This window comes from Musca vetustissima, unplaced genomic scaffold (assembly GCF_032173495.1).
Source record: "Musca vetustissima isolate MV318-11 ecotype Yass unplaced genomic scaffold, APGP_CSIRO_Mvet_v1 utg4060, whole genome shotgun sequence".
Classification (NCBI taxonomy): domain Eukaryota; kingdom Metazoa; phylum Arthropoda; class Insecta; order Diptera; family Muscidae; genus Musca; species Musca vetustissima.
In genome coordinates, this window is record NW_026884815.1 from 43,014 (window position 1) to 56,804 (window position 13,791).

The 13,791-nt window shown below is 32.1% G+C and overlaps 2 protein-coding genes across 6 annotated transcripts in view; both read left to right on the forward strand.

Annotated features, from left to right (window-relative positions):
- The window catches only part of LOC133331824 (2-oxoglutarate dehydrogenase complex component E1-like), a 30,189-nt gene extending 26,560 nt beyond the window's left edge, over positions 1-3,629 (forward strand). For 2 of the 5 annotated variants that reach the window (XM_061540199.1, XM_061540198.1), the window contains 3 exons: positions 13-167; positions 1,439-1,717; positions 3,513-3,629. In XM_061540199.1, coding sequence (XP_061396183.1) covers positions 13-167; positions 1,439-1,717; positions 3,513-3,612 — 534 coding nt within the window. In that variant the 3' untranslated portion in view covers positions 3,613-3,629. The remainder of the gene's footprint in view (positions 1-12; positions 168-1,438; positions 1,718-3,512) is intronic. The other 3 variants (XM_061540201.1, XM_061540202.1, XM_061540203.1) reach the window with 3 other exon arrangements.
- Positions 3,630-7,539: 3,910 nt separating this feature from the next.
- Positions 7,540-13,791, forward strand: part of LOC133331831 (2-oxoglutarate dehydrogenase-like, mitochondrial) — a 48,349-nt gene continuing 42,097 nt past the window's right edge. The window contains exons 1-10 of the mRNA XM_061540208.1: positions 7,540-7,632; positions 7,713-7,883; positions 7,949-8,240; positions 9,200-9,281; positions 9,355-9,531; positions 9,593-9,827; positions 10,023-10,736; positions 10,808-10,962; positions 11,058-11,955; positions 12,019-12,167. Of these exons, the coding sequence (XP_061396192.1) occupies positions 7,540-7,632; positions 7,713-7,883; positions 7,949-8,240; positions 9,200-9,281; positions 9,355-9,531; positions 9,593-9,827; positions 10,023-10,736; positions 10,808-10,962; positions 11,058-11,955; positions 12,019-12,167 (2,966 nt within the window). The remainder of the gene's footprint in view (positions 7,633-7,712; positions 7,884-7,948; positions 8,241-9,199; positions 9,282-9,354; positions 9,532-9,592; positions 9,828-10,022; positions 10,737-10,807; positions 10,963-11,057; positions 11,956-12,018; positions 12,168-13,791) is intronic.

Below are 13,791 nucleotides of genomic sequence, written 5' to 3' on the forward strand. Positions count from 1 at the left end.
ATTTTGTTTTAGATTTCTCCCTTCCCCTTCGATTTGGTCAAGGAACAAGCCAATCTCTACAAGGATGCTGAATTAGTCTGGGCCCAAGAAGAACACAAAAATCAAGGTTGCTGGACCTATGTCCAACCCCGATTCTTGACCGCCCTCAACCACAGCAAAGATATTACGTAAGTCATTTTAGTTTATTTTTTCATCGGTTATATTTTGGGCGTTTTTCTTATTTTTCTTAACTTTTTTTGAAGAGAAACTAATGCTTTAACCTTTTGTGTTGCTTTCACTTGACTTTCTTTTAACGAAATGGTTGTCAGATTCTTTTTTTAACCCATTTATTGTATATAATTTAATTTTCAAGCTGTTTAATTTTTTTAGTAATTTCTCTTCTTTACTTTGCAAGAAAAGTACATCCTCATTAGGGTTTCTTCTCTTATATTGTTTTCGAATTCAAAACCACTCACACACCAGTTGTTGTCTCTATTGTAGATTTATTTACGTTTTTTTATAATTCCAAGCACCATTGGTTTTTCTACAAAGCTTTCTATGTATTTGGGCACTATATTGAAATGCACATATCAGATTTTTTTGTATTTAAAAAATAATTATTTTAAACATATAATCAAAAGCACTGAGATAGATATGTGGTAAATAGTGTTGAATATTATTGGCAAATCGGGTTTGCGTTCCGAGAAAAAGTTCGAGTTCACGATTTACCTCAACGACCACCAGGCTGATCAATTTATTTTTATTGGGTTGTGTTTTAATTTAATTATAAGATTAAAGAATACAAGTATAATACGACATTCACTTGTTGTAAATTTGGATTCGAACGACTAGTGTGGATCTGGGAGATATTGACAAGGCAGAACTTTTGATTCTCACTATGGTATATTTATACTTTTAAGTACTGACCTATAATTGAATCGTATTCTTCGAGCCATTTCAATTCAAACTTATATTTTCAGCCATATTGGTAAACAATAATTAAGAAATAAATGTTGACCAGATATAAAGTAAACTTCATAAAACAAAACCAACAACTCTATACTTATTATCATTGAGCATGGCTTTTCCTACATATACTTTGTTGGTATCAAAATTATAATTCTAAATGTAAATCAGCTGTAACAAATTCACCCTGACTTATTGCTTTTTGTTTGTGTCCAAGTGTTATTTTTGTATAATTTAAATAATTTCAGCCAGCCAACAACGAACACACACAGAATTGTTAAATAATGTAAATTAAGTGTGCCACAAACCAGAACGCGACACAAATAGTGTAGCGTGTGTAGCCAAGCAACCCAATGGCATTAATGTATAATATTTTTTTGTTTTCTATTGTTGTTAGAATTCCAAATTCCACAATTTGATTTTTTATATGTTTTTATTTGTGCGAGTATGTTATTTGTTTGTTACCGTTGTTGTTGTTGTTAATTGATTGCAGCCCCAGTGATGCTACATCCTCTACCACCTCCACTACTACTACCACTGCTAACGATTCAGATTCTGATTCGGATTCTGAAACAAAATCGAAACCTTGGCTTAAACGTATATTTTCATCTTCGTCCGATAACCAATCTGTTGAAACAAAGCCGGCTAGTAGTAATGAATACAATGCCGCCAAACATTTCGATTTGAAAAATGTACGCCAAGATTTTAATAGACCCATTGGCAATGGTGCGGCACCTGGTGTGCGTGTTACTAAAACTGGACGCAAAATTAGGTGAGGGTTTTCATAGAAGATATGAAACGTCTTTTAATTTAATGCTATAAATATTATTTCTTTTACTTCAATGATAGTTGAATATTCATATGTATTTATTTATTCTTATTTTAATGGAATTAGGCAAGAAAAAAATAAGTTTTGGAAAATTACACTATGTAACAAAATTATATTTTACTTTATTTATTCAAAATTATATGGCTTAAAAGTTTAGCAGGGTTTTAAGAAAAAAAATTTCAATATAATATCCAAAGGGTATTTTCATAAAAATATTCATTAGTTATTCTATTACAAAAAATAATTATTAGTCTATAAATGTATATTGTTAGTACTATAAATCCTACACTAATATTCCTGAGGTAATTTGTTTTGCTACTTGCCCGTTTTTTTTAACAAGAAGGGATTATTGTTGATTATACGTTTTATAACGAGTATCAACTTAATAAATTGTATTGCTGTCGAATTCAGCTTTGAATAGAAATCCTAATCATATTTGTATCATCATTATCATATTGTAAACAAAATATACGTTATTTAGCTAATTTTGTTACATAGTGAAATTTTTTAGTACTTGAAACACTTAATTATTGCATCATTGGCACAATTTTTAAGCAACTAACTTTCTATATTAATTTTCTAAATTTATCTATCGTGGATATTTTTTGTTTATTAACAATATTATTTTCTTTTAAAATAATTTGCTGTCTCATAATTATTCTTAATAGGTTAGGGTCGTCTATGCTTTCCAACTGATATACACTATTCGAAATGTCTAATATGTCTGTGATTTATTTGTTCAAACAAAAACATAAACAAATTTTTCATTGAATAAAAAAATTGGCCTTTTCACAAATCACAGATATATAAATCCCTTTAAAAGCTATATTTCTATACTATTGCATGTTGTCTTTTGTTTCTAGTCTTTTTACTTGTTTCATATTCTACTTACCTTTCGCACTCTGTGTAATGCGTTTTTCACTAGACGTAATTATATCAATTTGTATTCATCTCATCATTCATTCATTATGATTAAGAGTGTTGGGATTGTTTTTTTCTTATGAAATGTAACAAAACTATTTTCTTTTGTATGAGAACCATGAACCAGAACCATCTAAAACCGGTCGGATCATTATGTATATCACAATTTTATAAATTTAAAAGTTAAACCTTAGGAAACTACGAGTTATGACGGGATCTTTTCCGGAGAAAAGGTATAAATAAACAAACAGTAAATGTCTTTTGATACGAAGCATTTGACTTGTACGGAGTTGATCTTTTCTAAATTTTATTAATCCTCAAATAAACGGCAATAGTCCGCTACCATTTTGTGGTGAGAGATATAATTTTACAGTAAGTTTAAGCCCATTGGTCTCTAGTGCTGTTATAGCCAATATGTGGTCTAACAGACTCCTATATCTGAAGATCCGTCGACTTTTTATAACAAATCGCCTTCATATAAAATATTATTCACAATATTTTTTAAATTCAATATCTTTGAATAAATAAAGTTCTTTTTTATTTTTAATGCATGGTTATGGTTAAAATGCATTTCAACTAAATCACTTTCATTCATATTTCACATAATTAGTTAATTATTATTAGTAGTATTTAATTCTATAATGGAGACAAACAATTAGTAATTATAACAACAATTTCATATAACAATCCTCATCATTATAATTTGCTTGGTTGTAGTGAATGTTTTGCTTTATATAAATATATAAATGTTACGTTTCAAAAATACACTATTACAAGATTTAAATTTAAACATTATTTTCTTTTCCTCTTCCTACAGCTATGCTGGTCGTCCATGTGGTGCTTCAACTGCTACCGGTTCAAAGGCTCAACATATACGCGAATTGAATGCCTTGTTGAATGATGCCATTCGTGTTTAAGGCGGCAACAACTGCTCTACGTACGATTCTAGGCTTCAAACAGAATGTTTATATATTTTATAATCAATAACGTTTAAGAGATATTTTCAACATTTGCTTGTGACATTAAGGGGAAGCCAAATATCCTTTTTACGATAGAAACCAACTACAAACTCAGCAATGATATTTGTTTACTTAGAAAAAAACCGAAAGTGTAACGTATTCTATTTTTTCCTATATAGTTTCATCGACAACCCCTCTACCTTCTAAATTGACAACAAATGTTATAATTTATGTTGATAGCAACTCTTATAAACAAAAATATTAGATAATTTTCTGTGCATAATGTAATTGAGGGTAAGATGAATAGTCAAAACTTTTTTTGTTCAAAGTAAAAAAATCTCTCAACAAACTTTAGAAGTATGCAAAAAACAAAACGAATACAAAGAAATATTTTTAAAACTTAAAAAAAAAAAAACAGAAACAAACAATACACATTTTATTTTTAATTTTATTTATTTTAATTATAACAAGATAACAACCAACAAAACCAATAAAAAGGTAAAAAATCCTTTGAAAATTTACAATATTTTGTTCTCATTATTATTATTCTTTTTTGTTTGTTTGTTCAATTGTTAAATATACATACAAAGATGCACATGATATGTGGCAAACATATTTTGGATGCGCGTGCTGTGTTGAATACATACATAAATATTTACTTATCAGGGATTTATTAAATGTAATTTTTAATTCTGTCTTCATCAACATGTATTTTGACCACCCATCAAATCGTTAACAATTAACTCTCTATCTCTTGTCTATATATCTTTAATAAGTTTATAATTTTTGTTTCAAGTATTATTTAGTTTTTTTTTTGCTTTCATAGATATATATTTTTATTTTTTTTCTTTTCTTTTTTTTTTTGAAATAAAATGATTGTGCCTCTTGGTTTAAAAATCAAAAAAAAAAAAATAGTTTTATTTATTTTTTAGAATGCATACGTTATTTAATAATAAAATATATTCAAATTTCTTAAAACATGGAGGCTTACGGAAGAAATGAGATGGATTTGCATAATCTTCCCATAATGCAAGAAATTGAGTTTTTATAAAAATTTTGATAAATCGACTACAGTGGAAACACGATTTTACATGTTTAATACAATTCATTAACGAGAGAAGTGCGTTGCAACCTACTGGTATATGTTATATGGCCCATGTTAGAATCTATGTTGAAGTCCCTTTGAATCTGCTATATATTCGATTTTCAAGACAACACCAATTTGGCAAGGATACTGTATAAAGCCATGAGGGACGTGTGTCATGTTTTAACTAAATATGTTTAGATCTGGATACAGCTCCCATATAATGCTTTGTAAATGTTTCTGTAAAGTTCTCAGATCGTAGTTCACTTTTGGTAGTTATCGTGATATTTACTGGTACTAATTTTACATCCTCAATACAAACACTTCTTTCTGATTTGAAAGACATATTATTTAAATTATTTACTTAATTCTGTTTACAAAAAATAAAACTAATAAATTTGGAAAATAAAACGATTCTAATAGATCAGATATCCTATTGAAAAAATACATTTTATCAACAACAAATTATATCATTTATCAAATCATAAAAAAATAATGCAGGATTTTAAGAATAAAAAAAAAATCGATCACACAAAATACGGAAATTTTTAAAGAGTGATACATTAAGATATTATTTATCTATACATAAAAAAACTCTGGAACAAGACAGCAAACCAAAATAATTAACGGATGTTAACACAGGATAAAACTATATTTAATTTTTCCCTTTTTTATTGAAAATAATATTTTTACAAAGAGAATAAATATCGAAATAAATAATATATGAAATCAGAAAAAAAAACATTTTCATGTTGAACCCATTTCAACAAACATTTGTAACGTTAATAAAAACAAAAAAAAAGATATTTTGGTGGATAGAACGTTTCCAAACGAATATAAAGAAATAAAGCTTTAGTATTGTAAGGCTTCTATAGAAAATATTACTATTTGAAATTTATTTAAAAAGAAAAAAAATACAGCACATTCTAAAAATAAATACGAGAAATGAACACAATGACAAATCTTTGATACCGCACTTAAAATCGATATTACACAGCTAAATGAATAAGAATGGATTATTTTGTATACTATATACATATTTGTATGTGGTATAGTATGTATGGCATTGTAAACTAAATACATGCATACATATATGTAACTGTGAAACCTCTGCACCAATCAGATATAAGTATGCGTAAATAAATACTAATTTGTTGTTTATTAAAATAAAACAATAGAAATATAAAAGTAATACCAAAAAATTACTAATAAAATATTAATTCAATAAAATACACAAATATACTTACAAACAAAACATACATTAGTTGGTTTATACTATATATTTTTAGTTGGGTGTGGTAATTAAATTTCTGATAATCTTAATATATAGAAAAGAGCTTAGTGATATGTGAGTGACTGTCTGGCAGATTATCGCCCAGGCCTTGAAATTTTGAGTGTTGGTTGTTGTTGGTGTTTAGGCGTAAGATAAGGCTTGGTGGTTTGGATATTCGAGCTAGAAGGGTACGGAAAGTACTAAAATGTACTACAAATGTTACACTTTGTATTAGGCAAAGAGGACTAGCTAGAATTCTGAAAATTGGAATGTGGGTCACTGATGGAAAGTTAGAAATATGTACAATAGGTTTTTTTTGGAAATTCGACCTATAAGTGTACGAAAAGTACTAAACTTTACTAAATTTAATTCTAATTGAAATGGAATCTTGAAATTTTATATGGAATACAAGGGGTGTTGATTTGTACTTATGTATATGAAAATTACTAAATGATACTCAATTTGGTAAATATGGGTACGAAAAATTTACCACAATTTGGATTTTGGGTGAACGGATAGAGCTCAAACCCTGAAATATGGAATAAGGATTACTGTTGAGGATTGACCTATAGAGACAGCATTGGAAATTCGTGATTATGTGTACGAAAAGTACTAAACGGCACTAGATTTGGATTACAATTTGGATTTGGGTGAACGAGGAGAGAGCTGGAAACCTAAAATTTGGAATAATGGTCGATTTTGGAGTGTAGAATTGAGATATGGAAATATAGTACATAAGTGTACTAAATGATACAATATTTGGTAGAACTTGCTTATGTGTGAACGGATATAGATGGACTAAAGAAGAGCGTAGGATTGGGGTAGTTTAAAAAAATCGTACTTATGGAAACAAACAGAACTAAATGGTACCAAATATTTTTGTGTGAACGGATAGGGTTGTGGAACCCTGAAATTTGGGATTAAAATTACTGTTGGGTTAGCCTAGGAAATTCGTAAGTATGGGTGCATGGTACAATTCGGACCTATGAACGAATAGGGCTGGGATCATAAAGTTCACTGTTGGAGTGTAGAATTGAGAAAGATTTGGAAAATTGTACTTACGTCTGCGAAAAGTTATAAATGGTACATATTTTAGTACAAATTAAATATTGGTGAACGAATAGAGCTGGAATCCTGTGGACTTAAGATTATTATTGGAGCGCATGACTGAGGTAGTTTTGGAAATTCGTACTTATGGGTACGAAAAATACTAAATTTGGTACAATTTGGACTTTGGAATCTTGAATGTTGGAACTAAGATTAATGTCGGAGTGTAGGATTGAGACAGTTTTGGAATATGGGCACGTAAAGTCCAGAATGGTACCAAATCTGGCACAATTTGGATTTTGGTGAACAGATAGAGGTGAAATTTTTAAATTTGAACTTACGATTATATATCCTACCTTGTATTATTGTGCAGGAACAATTCTAGTGTCTTTTACACTTGACATTTTCAATTTAAAAATTAAATAATTTTTCTCAATTTTTAAATTATATTTTGTAGATATATTTTGAAAATTAACCAAATATGTTTATTTTAAAGTCGAATTACAATAGATGCGCTATTGCAACTATAAAACAATGGTCGTTATATTTGAAACTTGAAAATAAATTACTTGTGGTAAGGGACCAACCAAAATTATATAGAAATTAGGATTACTATTACAAAAATCCTCTCCCCCAAATCTGTTCTCTTAACAGAAATCCCGTAATGCTGTCATAACATCAATAAATTATCGTAATGCCAGTAAAACAGCCAAATCGGAAAAGACCCCACAACAACTACCAACAACTGTGGGTGGTGGTTCAAGTGCGACCTACGTGGAGGATATGTATCGTGCCTGGCAACGTGATCCAACGTGTGTTCATACGGTATAGTATTATATTTTTCTTTTTTCTGTTTTTTTTTTCTATATTTTTCTTCTGGTTTCTTTTAGTCATGGGATTCGTATTTCCGTTCAGGTGTTTACGAACCCGTACCCGCCGAATCACATCCTCAACGTAATACCATGACAATATCCCAATTTTGTAGCGGTGGTGGTTCGCTACAAAAAGCAATAGACGATCATATTTTGGTTCATGACATTATTCGTAGCTATCAAACTCGTGGCTTTTTGGCAGCAAATTTAGACCCGTTGGGTATTATAACGCATAATAAGACCCTAACCAAATGTGGAATGCAATTGAATGCCAATGAAAATGTTTTCATTAAGGCTGATTTTTTTAAAGGTAAATTGGATAAAGAGAGATGATTGAAAAATGTAGAGGATCTTCTTTCCATTGAGAAACTTCTAGTGAAGTCCAAGGACGTATAGAAGGTATTACATCTATAGAAGGCCTATACTATCGATGGAAGATCTTCAGGGGATTTTCCTCTATAAATCAAAGGAAGATTACCTTCTGAATAAGGAAAACATATATGTTATTACTACAGAACATGCTCTGTAGTTGGGTATTTTATATGTAGAAGACATTTTTAGGTCTCCTATATACATTCTATAGATTTTTTATGGATGAAAGGCCGAAAGACCAATCTATGGAAGACCCATAAAAGGTATTTTATTTTCTATCTCTAGATAGCCGCCTATAGGAGGTCGTTTAATTCTTGGTCTACAATATTTTCCCATTTCAAATTTTTTACTCACATTTCCAACCAGAAAATTGTATAATTAATCTATACATAAATGCCCTGCATTCTTTCCCCTACAAAAAGGTGCATTCCAATTTTCGGTATTTTAAGAATTTTGAACATGTTTGAGAAAGAATGTAACAAAATATACTTGGAAAAACAAGATTGTCGGTTAAGGGCCCATTGTTTGTCATAACCACACTTACCAACAACATGCTATACTAGGGCACAAAATCTACCTGGAAAAATATGAACACATGTTTCGATCTGGCAACTCCTTCATATAGAAACATGTCTTTTTTGAAAACCTGTTGCCAGATCGAAACAAAATTTAGCATGTGTTCATAGCAGAGATGGAAGTTTCCAAAAAACTTAACTTTTTTCTGTTTATACCGCGCTTTTTGTGCTAGGCTAAGAACATTCCGAATCTCGTATAAGGTTTGTTCCAAGTGGGATTGGAAAGCTTCATTGGGGATAAATCTCAATATCCCAATGGTATAGGGTATATAAATTCCGCGCGGTCGAACATTAAAAGTTCTTTTCCCTTATTATTTTATAGAAAACCGAAATCTCGACCAGACCTTTAAATTAGCCGGAGCTAGTACATTTATAGGTGGCGATGAACAGGAATTGAGTTTTCGGTAAGTACTCATTCAACAAAAAAGTGACACTAAGAAATTCAAGCATTCCCCATATATTAACCCTTTACTGCAGTGAAATTATCAAACGTTTAGAAAATATATATTGTGATACGATGGGTATTGAATATATGTATATATTTTGTCCCAAGAAACGTAATTGGATACGAGAACGTATTGAGAAACCCGGGCAGCTACAAATGTCTGCGGAAAAGAAGAAATTGATATTATCACGTCTTATCAGGGCCACAGCGTAAGTGATTCGAGAGAGTTATAATTTAAACATTGTAAGAATTTTTAAATATTATTTTCAGTTTTGAAAATTTCTTAGCCAAAAAATGGTCATCGGAAAAACGTTTCGGCTTGGAAGGTTGTGAAGTTTTAATTCCATGTCTAAAGGAAGTTATTGATCGCTCATCGGCATTGGGTGTGGAATCGTTTATTATAGGTTTAGCACATCGTGGCCGCCTGAATACTTTGGCGAATATTTGTCGTAAACCGTTGCATCAAATTTTTGCACAATTTCGTGTACTGGAGGCGGAGGATTCGGTAAGTGATGGTAGGACCTAAAAAATGTTTAATTTAAATGTAAAATGTTGTGTATATATAATTTCCTACCGATTTTAATAGAAATTAATTGTTTTAATTCATGCATCTGTTATTCAGCAAAGTCGTCGGTTAGATAGAATTTTAAAAAAATTTCTCCTTCAATAAATCTGAATTAAATTCTTTAATTTTTTATAGGGTTCCGGTGATGTCAAATATCACTTGGGTACTTACGTGGAACGTTTAAATCGTGTTACGAATAAAAATGTACGCATCGCCTTAGTGGCAAACCCCTCTCATTTGGAAGCTGTCAATCCGATTGTGATGGGTAAAACCCGTGCCGAACAATTTTACAAAGGCGACTCCGAGGGCCGTAAAGTAATGTCCATTTTAATACACGGTGATGCCGCATTTTGTGGCCAAGGAGTGGTATATGAAAGTATACATTTATCCGACTTACCATCGTATACAAATCATGGAACAATTCATATTGTGATTAATAATCAAGTTGGCTTTACAACCGATCCACGTTTTCATCGTTCATCCCCATTTTGTACAGATGTGGCTAGAGTGGTAAATGCTCCCATTTTACATGTGAATGCTGATGATCCGGAAGCGGCAGTTTTTCTTAGTGGCTTAGCATCGGAATGGCGTGCAACATGGCGTAATGATATTGTTTTAGATTTAGTCGGATACCGGCGGAATGGTCACAATGAAGCCGATGAACCTATGTTCACCCAACCGTTAATGTATCAAAAGATACGAAAACATAAACCGGTTCTTGAGCTGTATTCGGAAAAATTGATAAAGGAAAAAATCATATCGAGCGAGGAGTTGAAAGCACTTGTTAAGGAATATGATAATATTTTGGAAGAGGGATTTAAAGAAGCCGACAAAGAGCAACGTATTAGTGTAAGTCCTTGAAGGGAGGGGAGACATTTTTGGGAAACAAATTTTGAAAAGTTTAAAATGTTTCTTTGTAGTATAAAGATTGGATTGATTCTCCCTGGTCCGGATTCTTTGATGGCAAGGATCGTATGCAAATGCCTTCAACCGGGGTCAAGGAAGAAGTTCTTCTACATATTGCCCAGAAATTCTCTTCACCACCACCCGTGGAAGCCCAGTTTGTTATACACAAGTGAGTCTTAAAATAGATTACAGCTGAAAACACAAAGTTCTGGGATATCAAATTATCAGCTTGATGTAAAATATTTGTGTATTCTCTAATTACAGAGGTATAGAACGTATCCTGCAGGGGCGACAGCAAATGCTAAAAGATCGTTTGGCCGATTGGGCATTGGGTGAAGCATTGGCCTATGGTACCCTACTCAAGGAGGGTGTTCACGTTCGGCTATCAGGTGAAGACGTTGAACGTGGCACATTTTCACATCGTCACCATGTTTTATGGCATCAAAACATTGACAAACTGAATTACAATGTTTTGGCAAATCTCTATCCCGATCAGGCCACCTATAGCGTATCGAATAGCAGTCTCAGCGAATATGCTGTATTGGGATTTGAACATGGCTATTCGATGAGTAATCCAAATGCACTAGTTATGTGGGAAGCACAATTTGGTGATTTCAGTAATACCGGTCAAGCGATATTCGATCAATTTATATCTTGCGGCGAAATGAAATGGGTACGACAATCAGGTTTGGTTATCCTCCTGCCACACGGTATGGAAGGCATGGGCCCAGAACATTCATCGTGTCGTCTTGAACGTTTCCTACAAATGTGTCATGATGATCCGGATACTTTGCCGCCATGCGATTGTGAAGATGTTGCTTTACATCAACTGAATGCGACAAATTGGATTGTGGCCAATTGTACAACACCGGCAAATTTATTTCATATCTTGAGGCGACAAATTGCACTGCCATTTCGTAAGCCGCTGATCTTGTGTACACCCAAATCGGGATTAAGACATCCCTTGGCAAAAAGTCCTTTCTGTGATATGGCAGAATGTACAGAATTTAAACGTATTATAACGGATGATGGTCCAGCTGCGGAAAATCCAGATTGTGTTAAAAAATTGGTATTTTGTTCGGGTAGAGTTTATTTTGATCTATTTAAGGCCAGATCGGATAAGAAGGCAGAAAAGGAAATCTGTTTGATACGTGTGGAACAGGTAAGGAAATATAGTATTCTATTAGAAATACCTAATTGTTATTCGTTCCCCCTTTTTGAATAGATTTGTCCCTTCCCCTTTGACTTGGTTAGAGAGGAAATTCTGAAATATAAAAATGCTGACATTTTGTGGGCCCAAGAAGAGCACAAAAATCAAGGTGCCTGGACATATGTCCAATCACGTTTCCAAACCGCTTTAGCTGAGGATGAAGAGTGAGTAGAAACATTGTTTTTTATAAAAAAGAGTAACAATATTTTTTTAACTTCTATTAGAAACACACTATAGCAAATGTCTAACAAGTTGATGACGTCAAAAATAAGTATTAATTTTTCATTCACATATTCTCTGAACACTAATGCATATTTGCCAACAAAGAACGACAAATACGCGTTGCTCCGATTCGCCTGATTTATGTTTAAAATATTTTTTTTAAATTGCTGGTCTCATTTGACAGCTAAAATGCGGTCAGCCTGCATAAATGGGTTATAGCGACCGAATACATACGTACATAATTTGTATGCCCCAGAACACGCAGTGGCACAGTGTGTTATATCTTGATGCATTTTTTGAAACATGGGCAAGGAATGAATTTACATCCATACATTTAGGCATATAATTAGAATCTTTCACCGCCGTCCACTTGGAATATTTTTTTAAAAGGTTACTCGATTTTTCTTGCTGTTTTTTCCATGATTAAAAGTCGACTTATACTTTTCATATCAAAACTTTTTATCCTCCACCATGGAGTAGAGGGTGTGTGGTATAGGATATATGCATGGGTTCGTATTGTGATATAGCCACATAGAACTGTATCGCCTGATTTTCGCATTTCGAAGGTTTTGAGGCGCAGTTTTTGCAATTTGACTCTCCAAATTCCTAGATGGTAAAAATAGCTTATTAACTAGCATATTACCGTTACTTCGTTAGCGAATGTGAGAATTAGTAACCAATATCGACCATATTTAAAAATTTTGTAGCATTTATCACTTATGTTCTCTTATAGTACGTATTTCCAAAACTACCTCCATATCTATACACTACACACCAATTCTGACCGTAATAGAAATCTAGCTCTATACTAAATTTGGTATAATTTATTACTCTTTGTGCTCTTGTAATAGGTTCACCCAAAACCCAAATTTAGTAGCAGTAAGTACACATTAATATAAATTCCCGTAAGTACCTACCTTAACAATTATAAATACTTAACAATTATAAATACGAATTTCCAAAACACGCCAATCTTAGTTTCAAATCTCAAGATTCCCACTCTATCGGTTCACCTTAATCCAAATGATATCAAATTTAGTACCATTTAGTACATATACGTACAAATTTCCATTACTACATACATAAAGCAATCCGATGGAAATCTTATTACCCAATTTCAGGATTCCAGCTCATCGGGTCACGATAAATCAAAATTGTACCATATTTAATGTCACATTGGTAGACATTTCCAAAACTTCCTACATACCAAAATCCAACACCCCTACAGTGATCCTAACTCCAAATGTCAAGATTCCAACTTAGTTCACCTAAATCCAAATTTGGTACCATTTAGTACACATTAGTACGAATTTCCAAAATGTTTTTATAGCCCAATCCCACAATTCATTTAGTACACATTAATACGAATTTCCAAAACTTTATACATAACCCAATCCTACACCCCAACAATGATTCTAACTCTAAATTTCAGGATCCCAGCTCTATCAGTTCCCCCAAAATCCAAATTGTACCAAATTTAGTAACATTTAGTACTCATAAGTACGAATTCACAAAACTATCTACATACTTTAATTCTACACTCCAATAGTAACCCTTAATTTCAGG